Source organism: Ovis aries, chromosome 8, assembly GCF_016772045.2.
Source record: "Ovis aries strain OAR_USU_Benz2616 breed Rambouillet chromosome 8, ARS-UI_Ramb_v3.0, whole genome shotgun sequence".
In the NCBI taxonomy this organism is placed as follows: Eukaryota; Metazoa; Chordata; class Mammalia; order Artiodactyla; family Bovidae; genus Ovis; species Ovis aries.
Window position 1 is genome coordinate 88,871,251 of NC_056061.1, and position 13,694 is coordinate 88,884,944.

At 56.2% G+C, this 13,694-nt stretch overlaps 1 protein-coding gene across 1 annotated transcript; it reads right to left on the reverse strand.

Annotated features, from left to right (window-relative positions):
• Positions 1-1,700: 1,700 nt before the first annotated feature.
• On the reverse strand, positions 1,701-12,033 carry TBXT (T-box transcription factor T). Its single transcript, XM_027972732.3, has 8 exons — positions 11,585-12,033; positions 10,690-10,954; positions 9,631-9,765; positions 8,556-8,617; positions 8,378-8,439; positions 6,193-6,369; positions 4,793-4,922; positions 1,701-2,594 (listed from the first exon to the last, which is right to left on the reverse strand). Exons 1-8 carry the CDS (start codon positions 11,788-11,790, stop codon positions 2,321-2,323), a joined length of 1,311 nt encoding a protein of 436 aa, XP_027828533.1. The 5' UTR covers positions 11,791-12,033; the 3' UTR covers positions 1,701-2,320.
• Between the last annotated feature and the right edge of the window lie 1,661 nt (positions 12,034-13,694).

The following is a 13,694-nucleotide window of genomic DNA, read 5'->3' on the forward strand; positions in this document are numbered from 1 at the left end:
CCGTGCTCTTTTTGGCTGCCACTGCCCCGCTTCATGGCCCAAAGGATGCTGTTGGATTTATTAAAATATTAACTCCTTGAATTTGCTCTCTGGGTCACCTTCAGAAATTCCAACATGTCACAGCCCAGAGTGGAGGCCCCGTCTCCCCGCAGCCCCCAGCGGGGGCAGGGCCCCGTTCCTGGTGGTGCTTCCCAGCGACCCAGAGCATCGAGTCTCCCTGGAGACATGCTCCTCTTCCCCGGCAGCTCGGACATCGCTCAGTAACACTCCTGAAGGCCTGGCAAGGGGCAGGTGCTGGGGACGGCCCCAGCCTGCGGACAGCAGTCAGGTGACGTGTTCTGGGAAACCCCAGCACGCCCCATCCCGCCACCTCCCTCCCCGCCTCACTCTTCTCCTGCAGGCCGCGCGTCTGGGGCCAGTTCACTCCCCAGTCCCTCTTGGGCAGTTGTTTATTTTAAAATACTCTTTCAATACTCCTGTGTCTTTGGTGGTTTAGTCACTAAGTCACAGGCGACTCTTGCGGCGCCATGGACTATAGCCCGCCAGGCACCTCTGTCCATGAGATTTTCCAGGCAGGAATACGTGAGTGGGTTGCTATTTCCTTCTCCAGGGGATCCTCCCGACCCAAGAATTGACCCCGGGTCTCCTCCACTGTGGGCAGAGTTTTTTGCCAGCTGAGCTACCAGGGAAGGCACTTTATATCTTTATATAATATCAGATCTTCTCATCTAGGGTATTTCTACAGGAGTTGCATTAAAACCTAGTAGGAAGCTTCCCTGGTGGCTCAGATAGTAAAGAATCTGCCTGCAATGCGGGAGACCTGGGTTCAAACCCTGGGTGGGAAAGATCCTCTGAAGAAGGGAATGGCAACCCACTCCAGTATTCTTGCCTGGAGAATCCCATGAACAGAGATGCCTGGCGGGATACTGTCCACGGGGTCACAAAGACTCGGACACACCCGAGCGGCTAACACACACACACAGGAGCAAAACCAAGAAAAACTTTCAAGTGGCAAATAATTTACAAGAAGCATGGCCCAACTTGAAAGCAGGCACAGACACACCAAAGGTGCGGCCCTTTACACTTCAGTTCTAGGTTCACACTCACAGACACCGGAGGCTCAGAGTATCGAGCTTGAACAGCTAGGATTAAAGGAAGGCTTCTGCCACTAGGTGGAGAAATTGCCCCGATCTAGCGCAGGCGTGGTGCTGACTCACTGCTGGGAAACCTTTCTAGCAGGGTAGATATTAACAAACGCCTTATTGTTCCAACGACTGTGGTGGCTACACCTGACACCTGTAAACTGTAACCTTTTGCCAGTTCACTCCACGTATTTTTGCTTGAATGGAGTAAACATCCCATTTGATCTTCATGGCGTCATCATGTTCTACATCCTGTCAGTATCCACATTCACCCCTCAGCGCTGGCTCTCTTGAAAATCATTTAACACCATTTGCATTTTTGTGGCAAAGTAATCTATCTATTGAGTAAATAAATATATGAACATTTCACTTCCAGTCCTGCCACTGATTGGATAAAATGTTAAAGTCCATCACAGACTGAAAAGCTCCTCCAGGACAGTCGTAAGCAGGAACAAAGTCTCGTTCCGAAAGAAGAAGGGTTTTAAATAATAACTAGACCAGCCGGATTTTGCACATCGCCTTTATTTTGCAGAAAATACTTTCTGCTGATTGTCTTTGGCTAGTTTGTCAAAGGAAAAACGTAAACAGTTGTCGGTTTAACGGTACAAGAGATCAGCTACCTATGCTCAAAAGAAAACATTCTAGCAGGCAGAGCTGGACACTGCTGTTCCAACGGCCATCTGCTGTCCCCCAAGAGTGGCACAATTCTGTCTCAGCTGGGCTCCGACTAGGATCCCGGCCACAGGGGTCCCAAAGGGACCTGGAAGCTACTGGAAAGCAACAGGGAGGAGAACTGGAAGCGTGCTTTTTACCTCCCCAGAGTATGACCGGAGAAGTTACAAAGCCTGATGCGCCGGAGGCACCTCCGGCTGTATTTAAAAGAAACATGGCTTCTGGATGCTGGCCGGTCATTGTTACTGCAGGTCCTGGCGAGGGAGGCCCCCACCTTGCTTCCACACCTGCATTCACCCGCAGCACAGAAAGGACTCAGGATGCACCGCCACCACGGAGGACGAAGCACAGTGCTGGCGGTGGGACCCCTGATACATAACAGAACATGAACCTTCTTCTTCTTTCCTTTGAAGGGCGGTTAGCAGGCCTGACCCCCTTCCCATGCCCCGTGAGACTGCCGCTCAAACACTTGCAGTCCCGGCCTCCTTTCAGGCACAGGCTCAGGCTCACATGGACGGGGGCGACACGGCCGTCCACGAGGCCAGGAGGCGGGCCTGGGCGGAGGCATCATACTGGCTGTCAGCTACGTCTGTGGCCGTGGCGGCCCCCTCGTACAGTGGGGACCCCGACGAGGAGGACGCTGAGACCGGGTGGGCGAGGGGGGTAGAGTGGGCAGGGGAGCCTCGGAAGAACTGGGCTCCCAGCCCGCTGGGCACACCCGCCGCCTGGGCGCCCGGGGCGACGGCACCGCTGCTCACAGACCACAGGCTGGGGTACTGGCTGAAACAGAAAAGTGGGGAGACAGACGGGTCAGAGGCCTGGGCAGGCGCTCCAGGAGGGGAAAAGAGACCCCCGCCAACCCCACCCCAGACGGCCGGGGAATAAACGGCTCATTTCTTCTGTGTGATTAAATCACACTTGGACATGGATACAGGTCACGTCTCATCTGCCCACAAGAAACAAAATCATTAGGAGCCGTCTAAAAACGCCTTGACATGCACTGTTAGCTTCCGCTCCAAAGACTCCAGCTTTGTGCTCAAGCTGAGAATCCAAGTTCTCAGATGCACCGAGTCCGATGTTTCCGAGGATGTGCACACGCATCTGTGTTGACTAGTAATTCCGGGGCTTCCCTGGCGGTCCTGGTTAAGAATCCACGTGCCAGGGCAGGGGACACCGGTTTAATCTCTGGTCTGGGAAGATCCTACGTGCCCCAGAGCAATCAGCCCACGAGCCACAGCTACTGAGCCTTGCTCTGGAGAGCCCGTGAGCCACAGCTCCTGAAGCCCACACACCCTGGAGCCCGTGCTCAGCCACGGAATCAGGCTCTGCAGCGGGAAGGCTGGGCGTCGCGACAAGAAGCCCCCACTCGCCACAAAGTCCGTGTAGAGTGAAGACCGACTACAGCCAGAAGAATTAGGAAATAAACAAATCTTTTTTTAAAAAAGCTGCCCATTCCTTCGAGGGAGACGAACACAGATGGCGGAGGGCATCCTCCGGTGACTCCCTGTGGGCACCACGTGTCAGCGTGGCACCCGGCAGAAGGAAGAGCCCCAGGACTCAGACCTGGAAGCAAACCCCCGTGAACCCACTCGCCAGGTGAGCCTGGCCCCGAGCCCACCTTCAAGGCCCTGCGCTTCCACATCCCTGAAGGAAGGAACTGGAGACGGACGTCAGCCCTCCACTGTCTGAGAACACAGGTCTGACCAACACTAGACCAGGCTGACGTTTTGCTTCTGGAAAATGTCCCTCTCTTCTAGCAGAATCAACCCTTCTGTAAATGAGCAAGGAGGGCTTAGGCTATGGGGGGCTATGTGGTTGACCAGGCCACGTCCTACACTTCAGATGCCCTTGGACTTGCACATAGGCGTGATGGAGTGAGGCAGGGGACTCTCCCCATTTTACAGATGAAAGGCAACAAGGCTCCGAGATGCACTGAAGTCCTCGGGGGACCCCGTTGTAGCCTGCAGGTCATCTGACTCACTGCAGTCTTCTAGGCGACCCTGGAGCCCTGGAAAGGCTTCCTGGTTACGCAGTGCTTGCTCTATTTTGAAGAGTAGACATTAGATTCCAACTTTAAAGGAACTGCTTCCTAAACATAAAGAATTAAGGTCTTAGGCAAATGCTGATATTCTGTACAGTCCACGGGGTTGCAAAGAATCGTATACAACTGAGCAGCTGACCAAGCACCCACACAGAAGCTGCACTGCTTTTGAGGTCAAGGTGCCTTGTCCATAGATTCACTCTGCTGTGAGCCAACTTGTTCAATCATTTAATACCGTTGACTCATTTCCTCCTTAGAAAACGTGGAAAGGGCTCTCGCTTTGTCATTTTAGTTTTTATTATAATAATCCTATGAAGAAATATAATATGCTGAATGACCAGCTTGATTTTTTGAAGCCAACCTCCCTCTATACAATTTTCAAGTTAATAATAAAATAGTCATCATTCTTTTCAAGTTACCTAGCAAGTACGTGAAGAAACACACTGATTCTATATCCACAGAAATCCAACAAATGTATTTCCTTAATTTGATAGTGCCTATCAAAAGAGGTTCTGGAAACTTGTCTTCAAGATTCACCTACTGACCCCACAATCCTGTACACCTACAAGCCTATGAAGATGGGCTGAGGCTGGGGTTATCTGGTGCCCTTTTCTTAAAGAAGCAAGGCTCAGGAGGCTTGTCCATCACATGAACCAGTAAACAGCAAAGCCAGGAGAGGGTCCCTGCTCCCTTCCATGAGATTCCAGCTCCATCCACCCTGAAAGCGCCACTGAACTCCCAGAGGACAGGCTGAAGCAGGAACTCACGGCAGTTATGTAACCCGGGGTCCCGGACACAGCTGGCTAGTGGTCAAGTTACCAATAAAGACCCATCACCCGTAAGTGAAGAGCAGGATACAGGCTAATGGATGGGATGGGAGGACATCACAGGCACTCCCATTCCCACGACACTGCATCACTCCCCAGACGTGCATTACCTGGAGCCCGCAGGAGGACCAGCGTTCGGACCCATGGGCAGCATGCTGGTGTGGGCAGGCATTCCAAGGCTGGACCAGTTGTCATGGGGCTGGAGCATGGACAGACATGCAGATGAACTGTCGGAATAGGCTACAGATGTAAGAAAGTGTCATTACTGATGAGGGCTTCCAAGAGTGGCAAAACACACTGAAATGCTACCAACAGCTGGAGCTGCATCAGCACCTGCTTAATCGGTCATCCAAGGCCAATGCTGGTGCTGCTGCTGCTGCTAAGTCGCTTCAGTCGTGTCCGACTCTGTGCGACCCCATAGACGGCAGCCCACCAGGCTCCTCCATCCCTGGGATTCTCCAGGCAAGAACACTGGAGTGGGTTGCCATGTCCTTCTCCAATGCATGAAAGTGAAGAGTGAAAGTGTGGCCAACTCCTAGCGACCCCATGAACTGCAGCCCACCAGGCTCCTCCACCCATGGGATTTTCCAGGCAAGAGTACTGGAGGGGGTCGCCATTGGCTTCTCCGTCAGAGGCCAATACTCACTGTCAAATGTACATACTGGAATATATTCCAGCACCCAGGCTTTTTCTTATCATTAGATCAATAGCTATGCTGTAGAAATGGGCTCTTACAGTCACACGACTAAGAATTGATTGCACGGAAAAACCAGTGTAATTTTTACCTGTCTTTTCTGCAAAGGATTATCGCTTAAGAATTAAAAGCGCTTTGAAAACCATTTACACAAGGCAAAATTTAAAATATGATCTAGCCTCTAGCTGGACTGCTATTTCCTTCCCAAATAAGCTTCTTTCATTTCAAATCAGCTTTAATTGCTTAATTGTTTTATGGCGTTCATTTGCTTTTTTCCTCCTTTCAGAGCCAGACAAGATGAAGTCTGGGACATCCGTGGTGCTAGAGGGAATTGGGTCCAGGGGTCTTCATGGTCTGGCCCAGTGTTCATACCACTCAGGCCTGCACCTAGGGGCAGGGATAAGCCTGTATCCCCTAGGGGCACGTTAAACCACAAAGTGCTAGACCACCAGAGCGTCTGATTCTGTGGGTCTGGGGAGTTTTCAGATGATGCTGGAGCCACTGGCCCTGGCCTCATACTTGGAGAAACACACTTGTGTCTCATCAAGCTAGTAATCCTCGTGCCTGGCTGGCCCGGCATCATCACCTTACGGGGTTCACAAAATACGCAAACCGGGGCCCAGGGTCCTAAAGTAAAGAGGCTCAAGCAGTAGCAGTCACATTCAGCCCTGAGGCCCCTGGCCTGGAGGTCTCTGTGGTCGAGCCAGCAGCGACGTGGACACGAAAGAAGGGCCCTCTTGAGCCAGTCAAGAGCCCGCTCCCTTCCCGGAAGTCTTTCCAGCATCCCCAACCCGGCCGCCTTCCGCTGGGACTTACTTGGAGAGCTGTTGCGATGCGCGTACGGGCTGGGGTAGGGGGCTGGCCGGTGGCTCCTCAGGGCCGGGAACCTTTCGCAGCCGTGCGTGGAGGGGAGCGAGAGGGGGCCTCCGAACTGGGGGTGGGGGGTGGCGGGTGGACACAGGCTACTGGTTCCGGGGATCAGCCAGCCCCCTGCTGTGAGAGAAGCAGGCTGCGGACCCCGCTTGGCCTCCCTCCCGTCATCGAACGGGCAAGACGGGGCTTCCCTGCGGTCCAGAGCCCAGGACTCCGAGCTCTCACTGCGGAGGACCCCGGTTCAGGCCCTGGTCGGGGAACTAAAATCCCACGAGCCACGTGGCCGGAAACGAAGCTAAGGGACAGCGGGGCAGAGGCCAGGGAGCGGCGGGTCTCCTCCTCGGGGTCCGTGGACATCGAGGGCCTGACCAGGCTTCAGGGGTCGTGGGCGTCAGCCGTGCGGCCAGAGAAGGGCCAAGGCGTCCAGACGCGCAGGGCACCCGAGAACCTGGGAGACTGACCCCAACCTCGGCCAGCCCTGCGGCTTCCTCAAAACCGCCCCCTCCCGGGATCCTCCCAGAACATCCCCCGCGACGTTCTGTCCCTCCAGGCAGGTCAGTTTTCAGGGCCAAACTACTGAGTGCGAATAAATGTTAAAACAGACAAAATTCAGACTCAGGGCGCACAGGGAGAGCCCTGCCCCCAGCTTCTCCCCCGCTTCCCGCCCCGCTGCAGACCACACCGCCACGCGGAGGAGTCTCGTCCTGCCTGGACCGGCACCCGTGTTCTCCTCGCTTTCCTTCTGCGTTTGGCTCACCCTTTCCCACCTTACAGGTCAATCAGAGAATCATTCCAACACTGCCCTGCCCTCCTTCACAGCTCCCGTTTCTTCTCCATTCCCTTTATTTTCCTCTTTCTTTAAAAAAAAAAAAAAAAAAAAAAAAAACAGAAAAGCAACCACTAGGAAGACAACTGCTCAGGCTCCAATTCCCAAACTCTAACTGCAGACAGCATTCCAGTGAGAAGAGGGTCCAGACAGTGGCCACAAAGCTCGGGCCCATCGGCGGCCAGAGCAGTTGCTCATATTCTGCTCTGTGAGGTGGCAGCCGTGAGCCACTTAGGAGAGCTGTTTGTTAAAGTATTCCATGAAGGATAAGGAGGGAGGGAGGGAGGGAGAAAGAAAAGAAAGAGAAAGAAAGGGAAAACGGTTCTTTGAGGAAGCCTCCGCTCTGGTTCCGCCGGAACTTAGAAGTGAGCAGCCAGCAGTAACTTTTCTCTCCCAACCGTTGCCAGCTTCTCATCTCTGAGTCCCCGCCCTGCCTGGATGGGTAAGACAAAGCCTTTTCCCCGATAGACTCTGCTGTAGACCTGCATCACTCCGCTGAACACCTCACTAACTCCTAAAGAAGGCTAGACTGAAATCAGGCTTGCCCATCCTGCGAGCCGCTGTCTCCAGCAGGACCCGGCAGGCCATTCCCAGCCCCAAAGCAAGCTGGAGGAGAGCTACACGTGATCAGAAGCACCGTCCCAAAGATGGTCCTTCCGTTCTCAGCCATTAACAAAAAGACAGACCATCTCAGAGTGGATGAGAGCCAAGTTCTTCTCCTGCCCAACACAGCAGAGTCTGAACACCCATCAGGGTCTCAGCAATCCATCCTAGCCATGGCTGGAGCCGCCTCGTGTGTGCTCAGCCCTCGGTCGTGTCCATGGACTCTGTGATTCCATGGATTTGTAGCCCTCCAGGCGTCTCTGTCCATGGGATTCCCCAGGCAAGAATACTGGAGTGGGTTGCCATTTCCTCCTCCAGGGGATCTTCCCGCCCCAGGGATTGAACCTGTGTCTCCTTCGTCTCCTGCACTGGCAGGCAGACTCTTTACCATCATGCCACGTAGGAAGCCTCTGGAGTGGCCTCAAAGCAAAAGAACCCAGGCTCCTCTGTCAGGAATCCCGTGAGCTGGCAGGGTGTGGGGGGCATCCGGAAGCCCCAGGTGGAGCAGAGGCTGGGGACCAGCAGTTCGATGACCAGTAGGAACAGCATCAACACGCAGGGCCACTGCCTTGCACAGCCAAGAGCGGTGTGCCCCCCAAAGGCACCCAGAAGCTCTGTCTGCTCCATCCCCAGCCCCCTGCCCCAGACAGGCTAGTCCCTGAGACAAGGTCCGCCTGGGCAGAGTGCAACAAACCGTACATTGGCTGTACCCAGGCTGCTGGCTGTCTCCCGCTTCTTCCATCATCTCTTTGTGATCGCTTCTGTCAAGAAAGTGTATTGAATGGTCAAGGAGAACATTCAGGAAACGGTATCAGCAGCAGTAGCTCATCATTCTGCACACTGCTTCGCCCAAGGGGTATCACTAGCATTCTCTCACCTTTCCTTTGCGTCGAGGAAAGCTTTTGCAAACGGATTGTATTTAATTTTAAGAGCTGTGATCTGAAAAACAAGAGGTTGCATCTACTAGTATCTGCTCCTTAGTCAGAGGACTTAATTAGGCACCAGGAAATCAGGCACCACCAATACCCCCTTTAAATATTCAAATATAATCAGACTTCTTTCCAGGTGTATTTTCCTATTTGAATCTGAAGTAGCCGAGTAGTTATAATATTTCATAAAGAACAGCACATTTATGTAAAGCTTTTAAATGCTGATTTCCTAAGTGGAGTTGACAATAATAAATTTAACCTACTGCTGACAAGGGCTTCCCTTGTGGCTCAGCTGGTAAAGAATCTGCCCACTATGCGGGAGACCCGGGTTCAGTCCCTGGGTTGGGAAGATCCCCTGGAGAAGGGAAAGGCCACCCCCTCCAGTATTCGGGCCTGGACTGTGTAGTCCATGGGGTCCCAAAGAGTCGGACGTGACTGAGTGACTTTCACTTCACTTCTTCACTACTGACAATATTTTGTGTGCATCAGTCTAACAAACATGGCTCAAACCACAACGCAGGTCCGTTAGGGAGAGTGACTTCTAGTCTGGCTGGCGGTCAACACCCACAGCCTGATCAGCTAATCACCTACTGTCTTTCCTTTGGGGTCAGGCGTAGACAGAGATTCACAGGCACTAAACTGTGTATCTAGCTGACTATTCACACAGCACAGACTTGGAGGGGGTGCCCCTGACCCTTTCAGGAAGGTTTTCAGAGTAAGGAGACACCTCTCTCTCTCTGAAGTCTTGTTCTCAAGAAATCTGGCAGTCTTGAACCTGAATGTTTGATTCATCTTCTCATTTTGAGCATTTAGTGGATGCTTCTAGATTTAGACACTGTTAGGGAAAACTAAAGGAGACAGTGCTCGAATGAGTACTTATTTTAAAACTTTTCTCCTCCTGTCCTGTTTGGTATGTACTGTTATGGGAAATTATTTGAAAAGGCATTAGTTATCCGTCTAAACTTTAGACTCTGAAGGACACTCATCACACACACACAAGCCCGCTGACTGCCCGTGCCTCACCTCCTCGTTTTGGTAAGCGGTCACCGCGATGAACTGGGTCTCGGGGAAGCAGTGGCTGGTGATCATACGCTGTGGACCCCCAACTCTCACGATGTGGATCCGAGGCTCATACTTATGTAAGGAGTTCAACATGATCTGAGAGAGACACAAGCACAGGAACTGCGGTCCTCAAAGTCCCACCGTTAAAGACAACAAAACTTCCATTTGCCCTGATGTGAACGCAGAAACTCCTGCAGCTCACAGGAAAATGTCTTTACTGCTGACGCGGGGGCTTCCCTGGTGATTCGGGGCATAAAGAATCGCCTGCAATGCAGGAGATGCAAGAGGCACAGGAGACGAGGGATACCTGGGTTGGGAAGACCCCCTGGAGGAGGAAATGGCAACCGGCTCCTGGATCCTTGCCTGGAAAATCCCATGGACAGAGGAGCCTGTTGGGCTACAGTCCCTGGGGTCACAAAGAGTCGGACACGACTGAGTGACTGAGCGAGTTGAAGGTGGTAGGTTGCCGGTCAGGTGCTGCTCCCGCGACTAGGTCGGAAAAGGAACGAGAGACGCTGCACACGAACAGAGGCAACGCCTGCCTTTCAGGACGTGCTTGACCTGGTAGAACAAAGTTCTAGAGCTTCCAGGGCGGCTGTAGACAGCTTGGAATGCCTGAGCACCAGTGCGGTTTTTGGAAACACTCCCCAAGGAAAGACTATCTGTAGAAAAGGACAGCTTTGCAAGTCTGGTCAGACTCCGCGCAGTCAGTGCGCGGGCACGTTCAGCTCTGAAGTGAGCACTTACCCTCGACATGCATATTTTCTCTACCCCAGGAAGTTGAAGGCTAGGACACAGAAGTTCCCCCAAAGCTTGAGAACTGCCCGCCCTCTCCCCGCTCGCTCTCCAGGCCCGGGTGTTACTGTCGTCAGCTTACTATAAACAACACTGAGGGCTTAATTGAGGAAGGCAGACTTCACCTCCAGGCCAGCAGCGCCCTTCCAGCTCTCTGCCACAAGAAGGTGCAGAGTCACAGGCCCCTCCTAGAGTCGGCCCCCACCCTCCAGCCCTCACACCTACCTGGCCCCCTCCATTGAGCTTGTTGGTGAGCTTGACTTTGCTGAAGGAGACAGGTGCCTTCATCCAGTGCGCCCCGAAGTTGGGGGAGTCGGGGTGGATGTAGACGCAGCTGGGCGCCTGCGGCTCTGGCTTGCCCCCCGGCACCCACTCCCCGTTCACGTACTTCCAGCGGTGGTTGTCGGCGGCCACGAAGTCCAGCAGGAAGGAGTACATGGCGTTGGGGTCCAGGCCGGATACGTTCACCTTCAGCACCGGGAACATCCTCCTGAAAAGGAAGGGGCGCAGCTGGAGGACCCCGATGGGATCGTGAGGCCAAAGGCAGGGGCATCTGTCATTTGGGGCAGGAAGCTCCCCCTGGGAACTTAAAAGGGGCCACGCACGGTGCTCCTTCCCAGGACTCACCTAGATCCGCATGCGCCCACCCCACCATCCCTCATCCTTTGGCCTCTGGAGGCAGGTGGGACAGGACCTGGCAGAGGCTGCAGCACACAGATCAGGCCGGGGGCAAGAGTGGGTGACGCATGGGTCCCCCGAGTTCCGGGGGAGCCCCCCTCCCCAGGGTTGTGTTAGGTTCTCAATCGTGTCCGACTCTTTGCGACCCCATAGACTGCAGCCCACCAGGCTCCCGTGTCCACGGAATTCTCCAGGCAAGGATACTGGAGCCTGTTGCCATTTCCTTCTCCAGGGGATCTTCCCGGAATCGGAACCGGGGTCTCCCGCATAGCAGGCAGCTTCTTTACTATCTGAGCCACCTCGTCCTCCCCAGGAAAGTGACAATTCTGCGAAGAAGGCCCAGAGGGAGAGGGAGAGGCCACACGAGTCTGTTCCCAGCCCAAGCGGAACCAGCGGAAAGACTAGGCGAGGGTGTTGCCGGGCAGGGAGCCGGCGCGCCCACCTGCCGTTCTTGGTGACGATCATCTCGTTGGTGAGCTCCTTGAAGCGCAGCCACAGCTCGCTCTCCTCCAGGCCCACGCGCAGCTCGCGCTCCGTGGGGTCGCCCTTCTCGCTGCCCGCCTGCAGCTCGCTCTCCACGGCGCTCAGCAGATGGTCCACGCGGTACTGCAGGCTCTTCCCCGGGCTGTCGGTGCCCGGGGAGGTCATCCTCCCGCCGGCCCGCGCCCCGACGCCCCCCTAAATCCCAACTGGCTACGCGAGCGCCACCTTCACCGCCGCAGACGGCCGCTCTTCCAAAAAGACCCAAGAAGTGCCCAGACCCGCGACGGCACAGACCCAGCGCCGACCTGCGTGGAGGGCGACGATCTGGAGAGGAGGGGGCGGGGGAGAGGGGTAGGGGGAGGTTATTCCACTTGAACTCCCGCAAGGAGGGACGAGAGTAGGTCTCCTGGGAAGGAAAATCGCCCCTCGGCATAAATAGAGCCTGCAGCGTGGCGCAGGGGGGCTCGGCGGATTGGGCCGCGAGCCCTTTGAAGCGCCGGGGCCGCCGCCCATTGGCCGCGCGCGGCCATATCAGACTCCGCCGGGCGGGCCGCGGAGGCGGGGGGCCATCAATGGGCTCCCGCGCCGGCTTTTTGTAAATCCGGAGCCGGACCCTACGAGCCCCGGCCCAGCCCCTACACCTCCGCCCTCCCCCAAATGTTTGCACCTCCATCAAAGCGTCTGGGCGGGCCCCGAAGGCCGGGAGGAGGTGGGGGACGGGGTGGGCGCGGACTGGCCGGCCCGCGAGCTCGCGCCTGCCCGCACCTTGCCCAGGGGCTGCTCGGCGGCCCGCGAGGCTCCCCCACTCTCTCGCGCGCGCGATCCCCTCCCCTCTCTCCGAGGGCGTCTCGGACCCAAAGGTATGTCAGTCCCACCGCGGCTCTCGGGCGCGCCGGAGCCCGCGACCACCGCGCGCAGCCCGGCCTAAGGGCGTGCGCAGGGCCTGGCCAGAGTCGGGCTGGTCTCCGCTCTTCTCCGAAGGCTCAGCTGCCACCGGGCCCGGGCCCGGCCTGACACGTTCCTTGGCGCTTCAGGTGACCCCACCAACACCCTCGACCACGGACCAGCCCACCGGGCGCCCCCAGTTCTCCGCAGCCCTCACGGGTCTGGAAAGGAAATCGCGCTCCGAGTCTCGCGCCGGGAGAGGGAAATAGACTGAAATCAGTAAAACGCACCCCCCACCCCCGCCTTCAGGATTTCTCGCTTCCCCCCATAAAAGCGGGACTTTGATGGCGAGGTCTGTGCGTGCACTGGGTGTAACCCGAGAGTCTGCTCGACTTCTGTGGGGTTTGGTTGCTTTCGCGGAAGACGGGAGCGGGAGGGGAAGGGCCAGGGTTTCCCCGCGAGCGGGCTTCGGGCGCGTCTCCTCGCGCGGCCGCGACGGAGCGCCTGGCGGGGCGGCAGGGCCCGGGTGGTTTATTACCTTCCGCGAGGACCGGGAGGAGAGCGCAGGAAAGGTGACAATGGGCAGGAAATAGTTCAATGGGGCCTCTTCAGACAATAACATTCCTCCTAAAGCGGGAGCCCAGCAAAGAAGGGAGCAGGCGCTCCTCGTGGGGACGCGGACTGCGCCCCGCGAACTGCGCGCCTCGGACTCGCTAGTCCGCGGCTCGAAAGAGCCCAGCGTGGCCGCAGCCTCGGTCCCCCGCGTCTGCTCCGCGCGCACCCCACCTCCAGGCTTTCTGGAAGAAGCCTCGTGTCGGTGGGGCGCCCCATTCAGAACAACCTCGCGCCTTGACAAGGGGGCTCTGCGCCCCGCGCTAACCCTTCCCCGCCCGGCGCGGGGCCAGCCTCGTTCCGCCGTGGAGAACCGTGGGGGCACCGCGGGAAGGACCGCGGCCGACCCCGCGCGCCCGCCGTCCCAGCCCTCTCCACCTCTGGCCGGGAGTCGGGTAGCCCCGCGCCTCGACTCCGGCGCGTTTCTCAGTTTCTTTGTTGTCTAGGAACAAGGAAATGCCCAGGGGCTGGTCCGAGGGGGACAGTTTCCTTCTGGAAGGAGACACTGAAATGACCTCATATGCTCGCGGCACCCAGACCCTGCTGAGTCACCTTCACCCGACTTCTTGGCC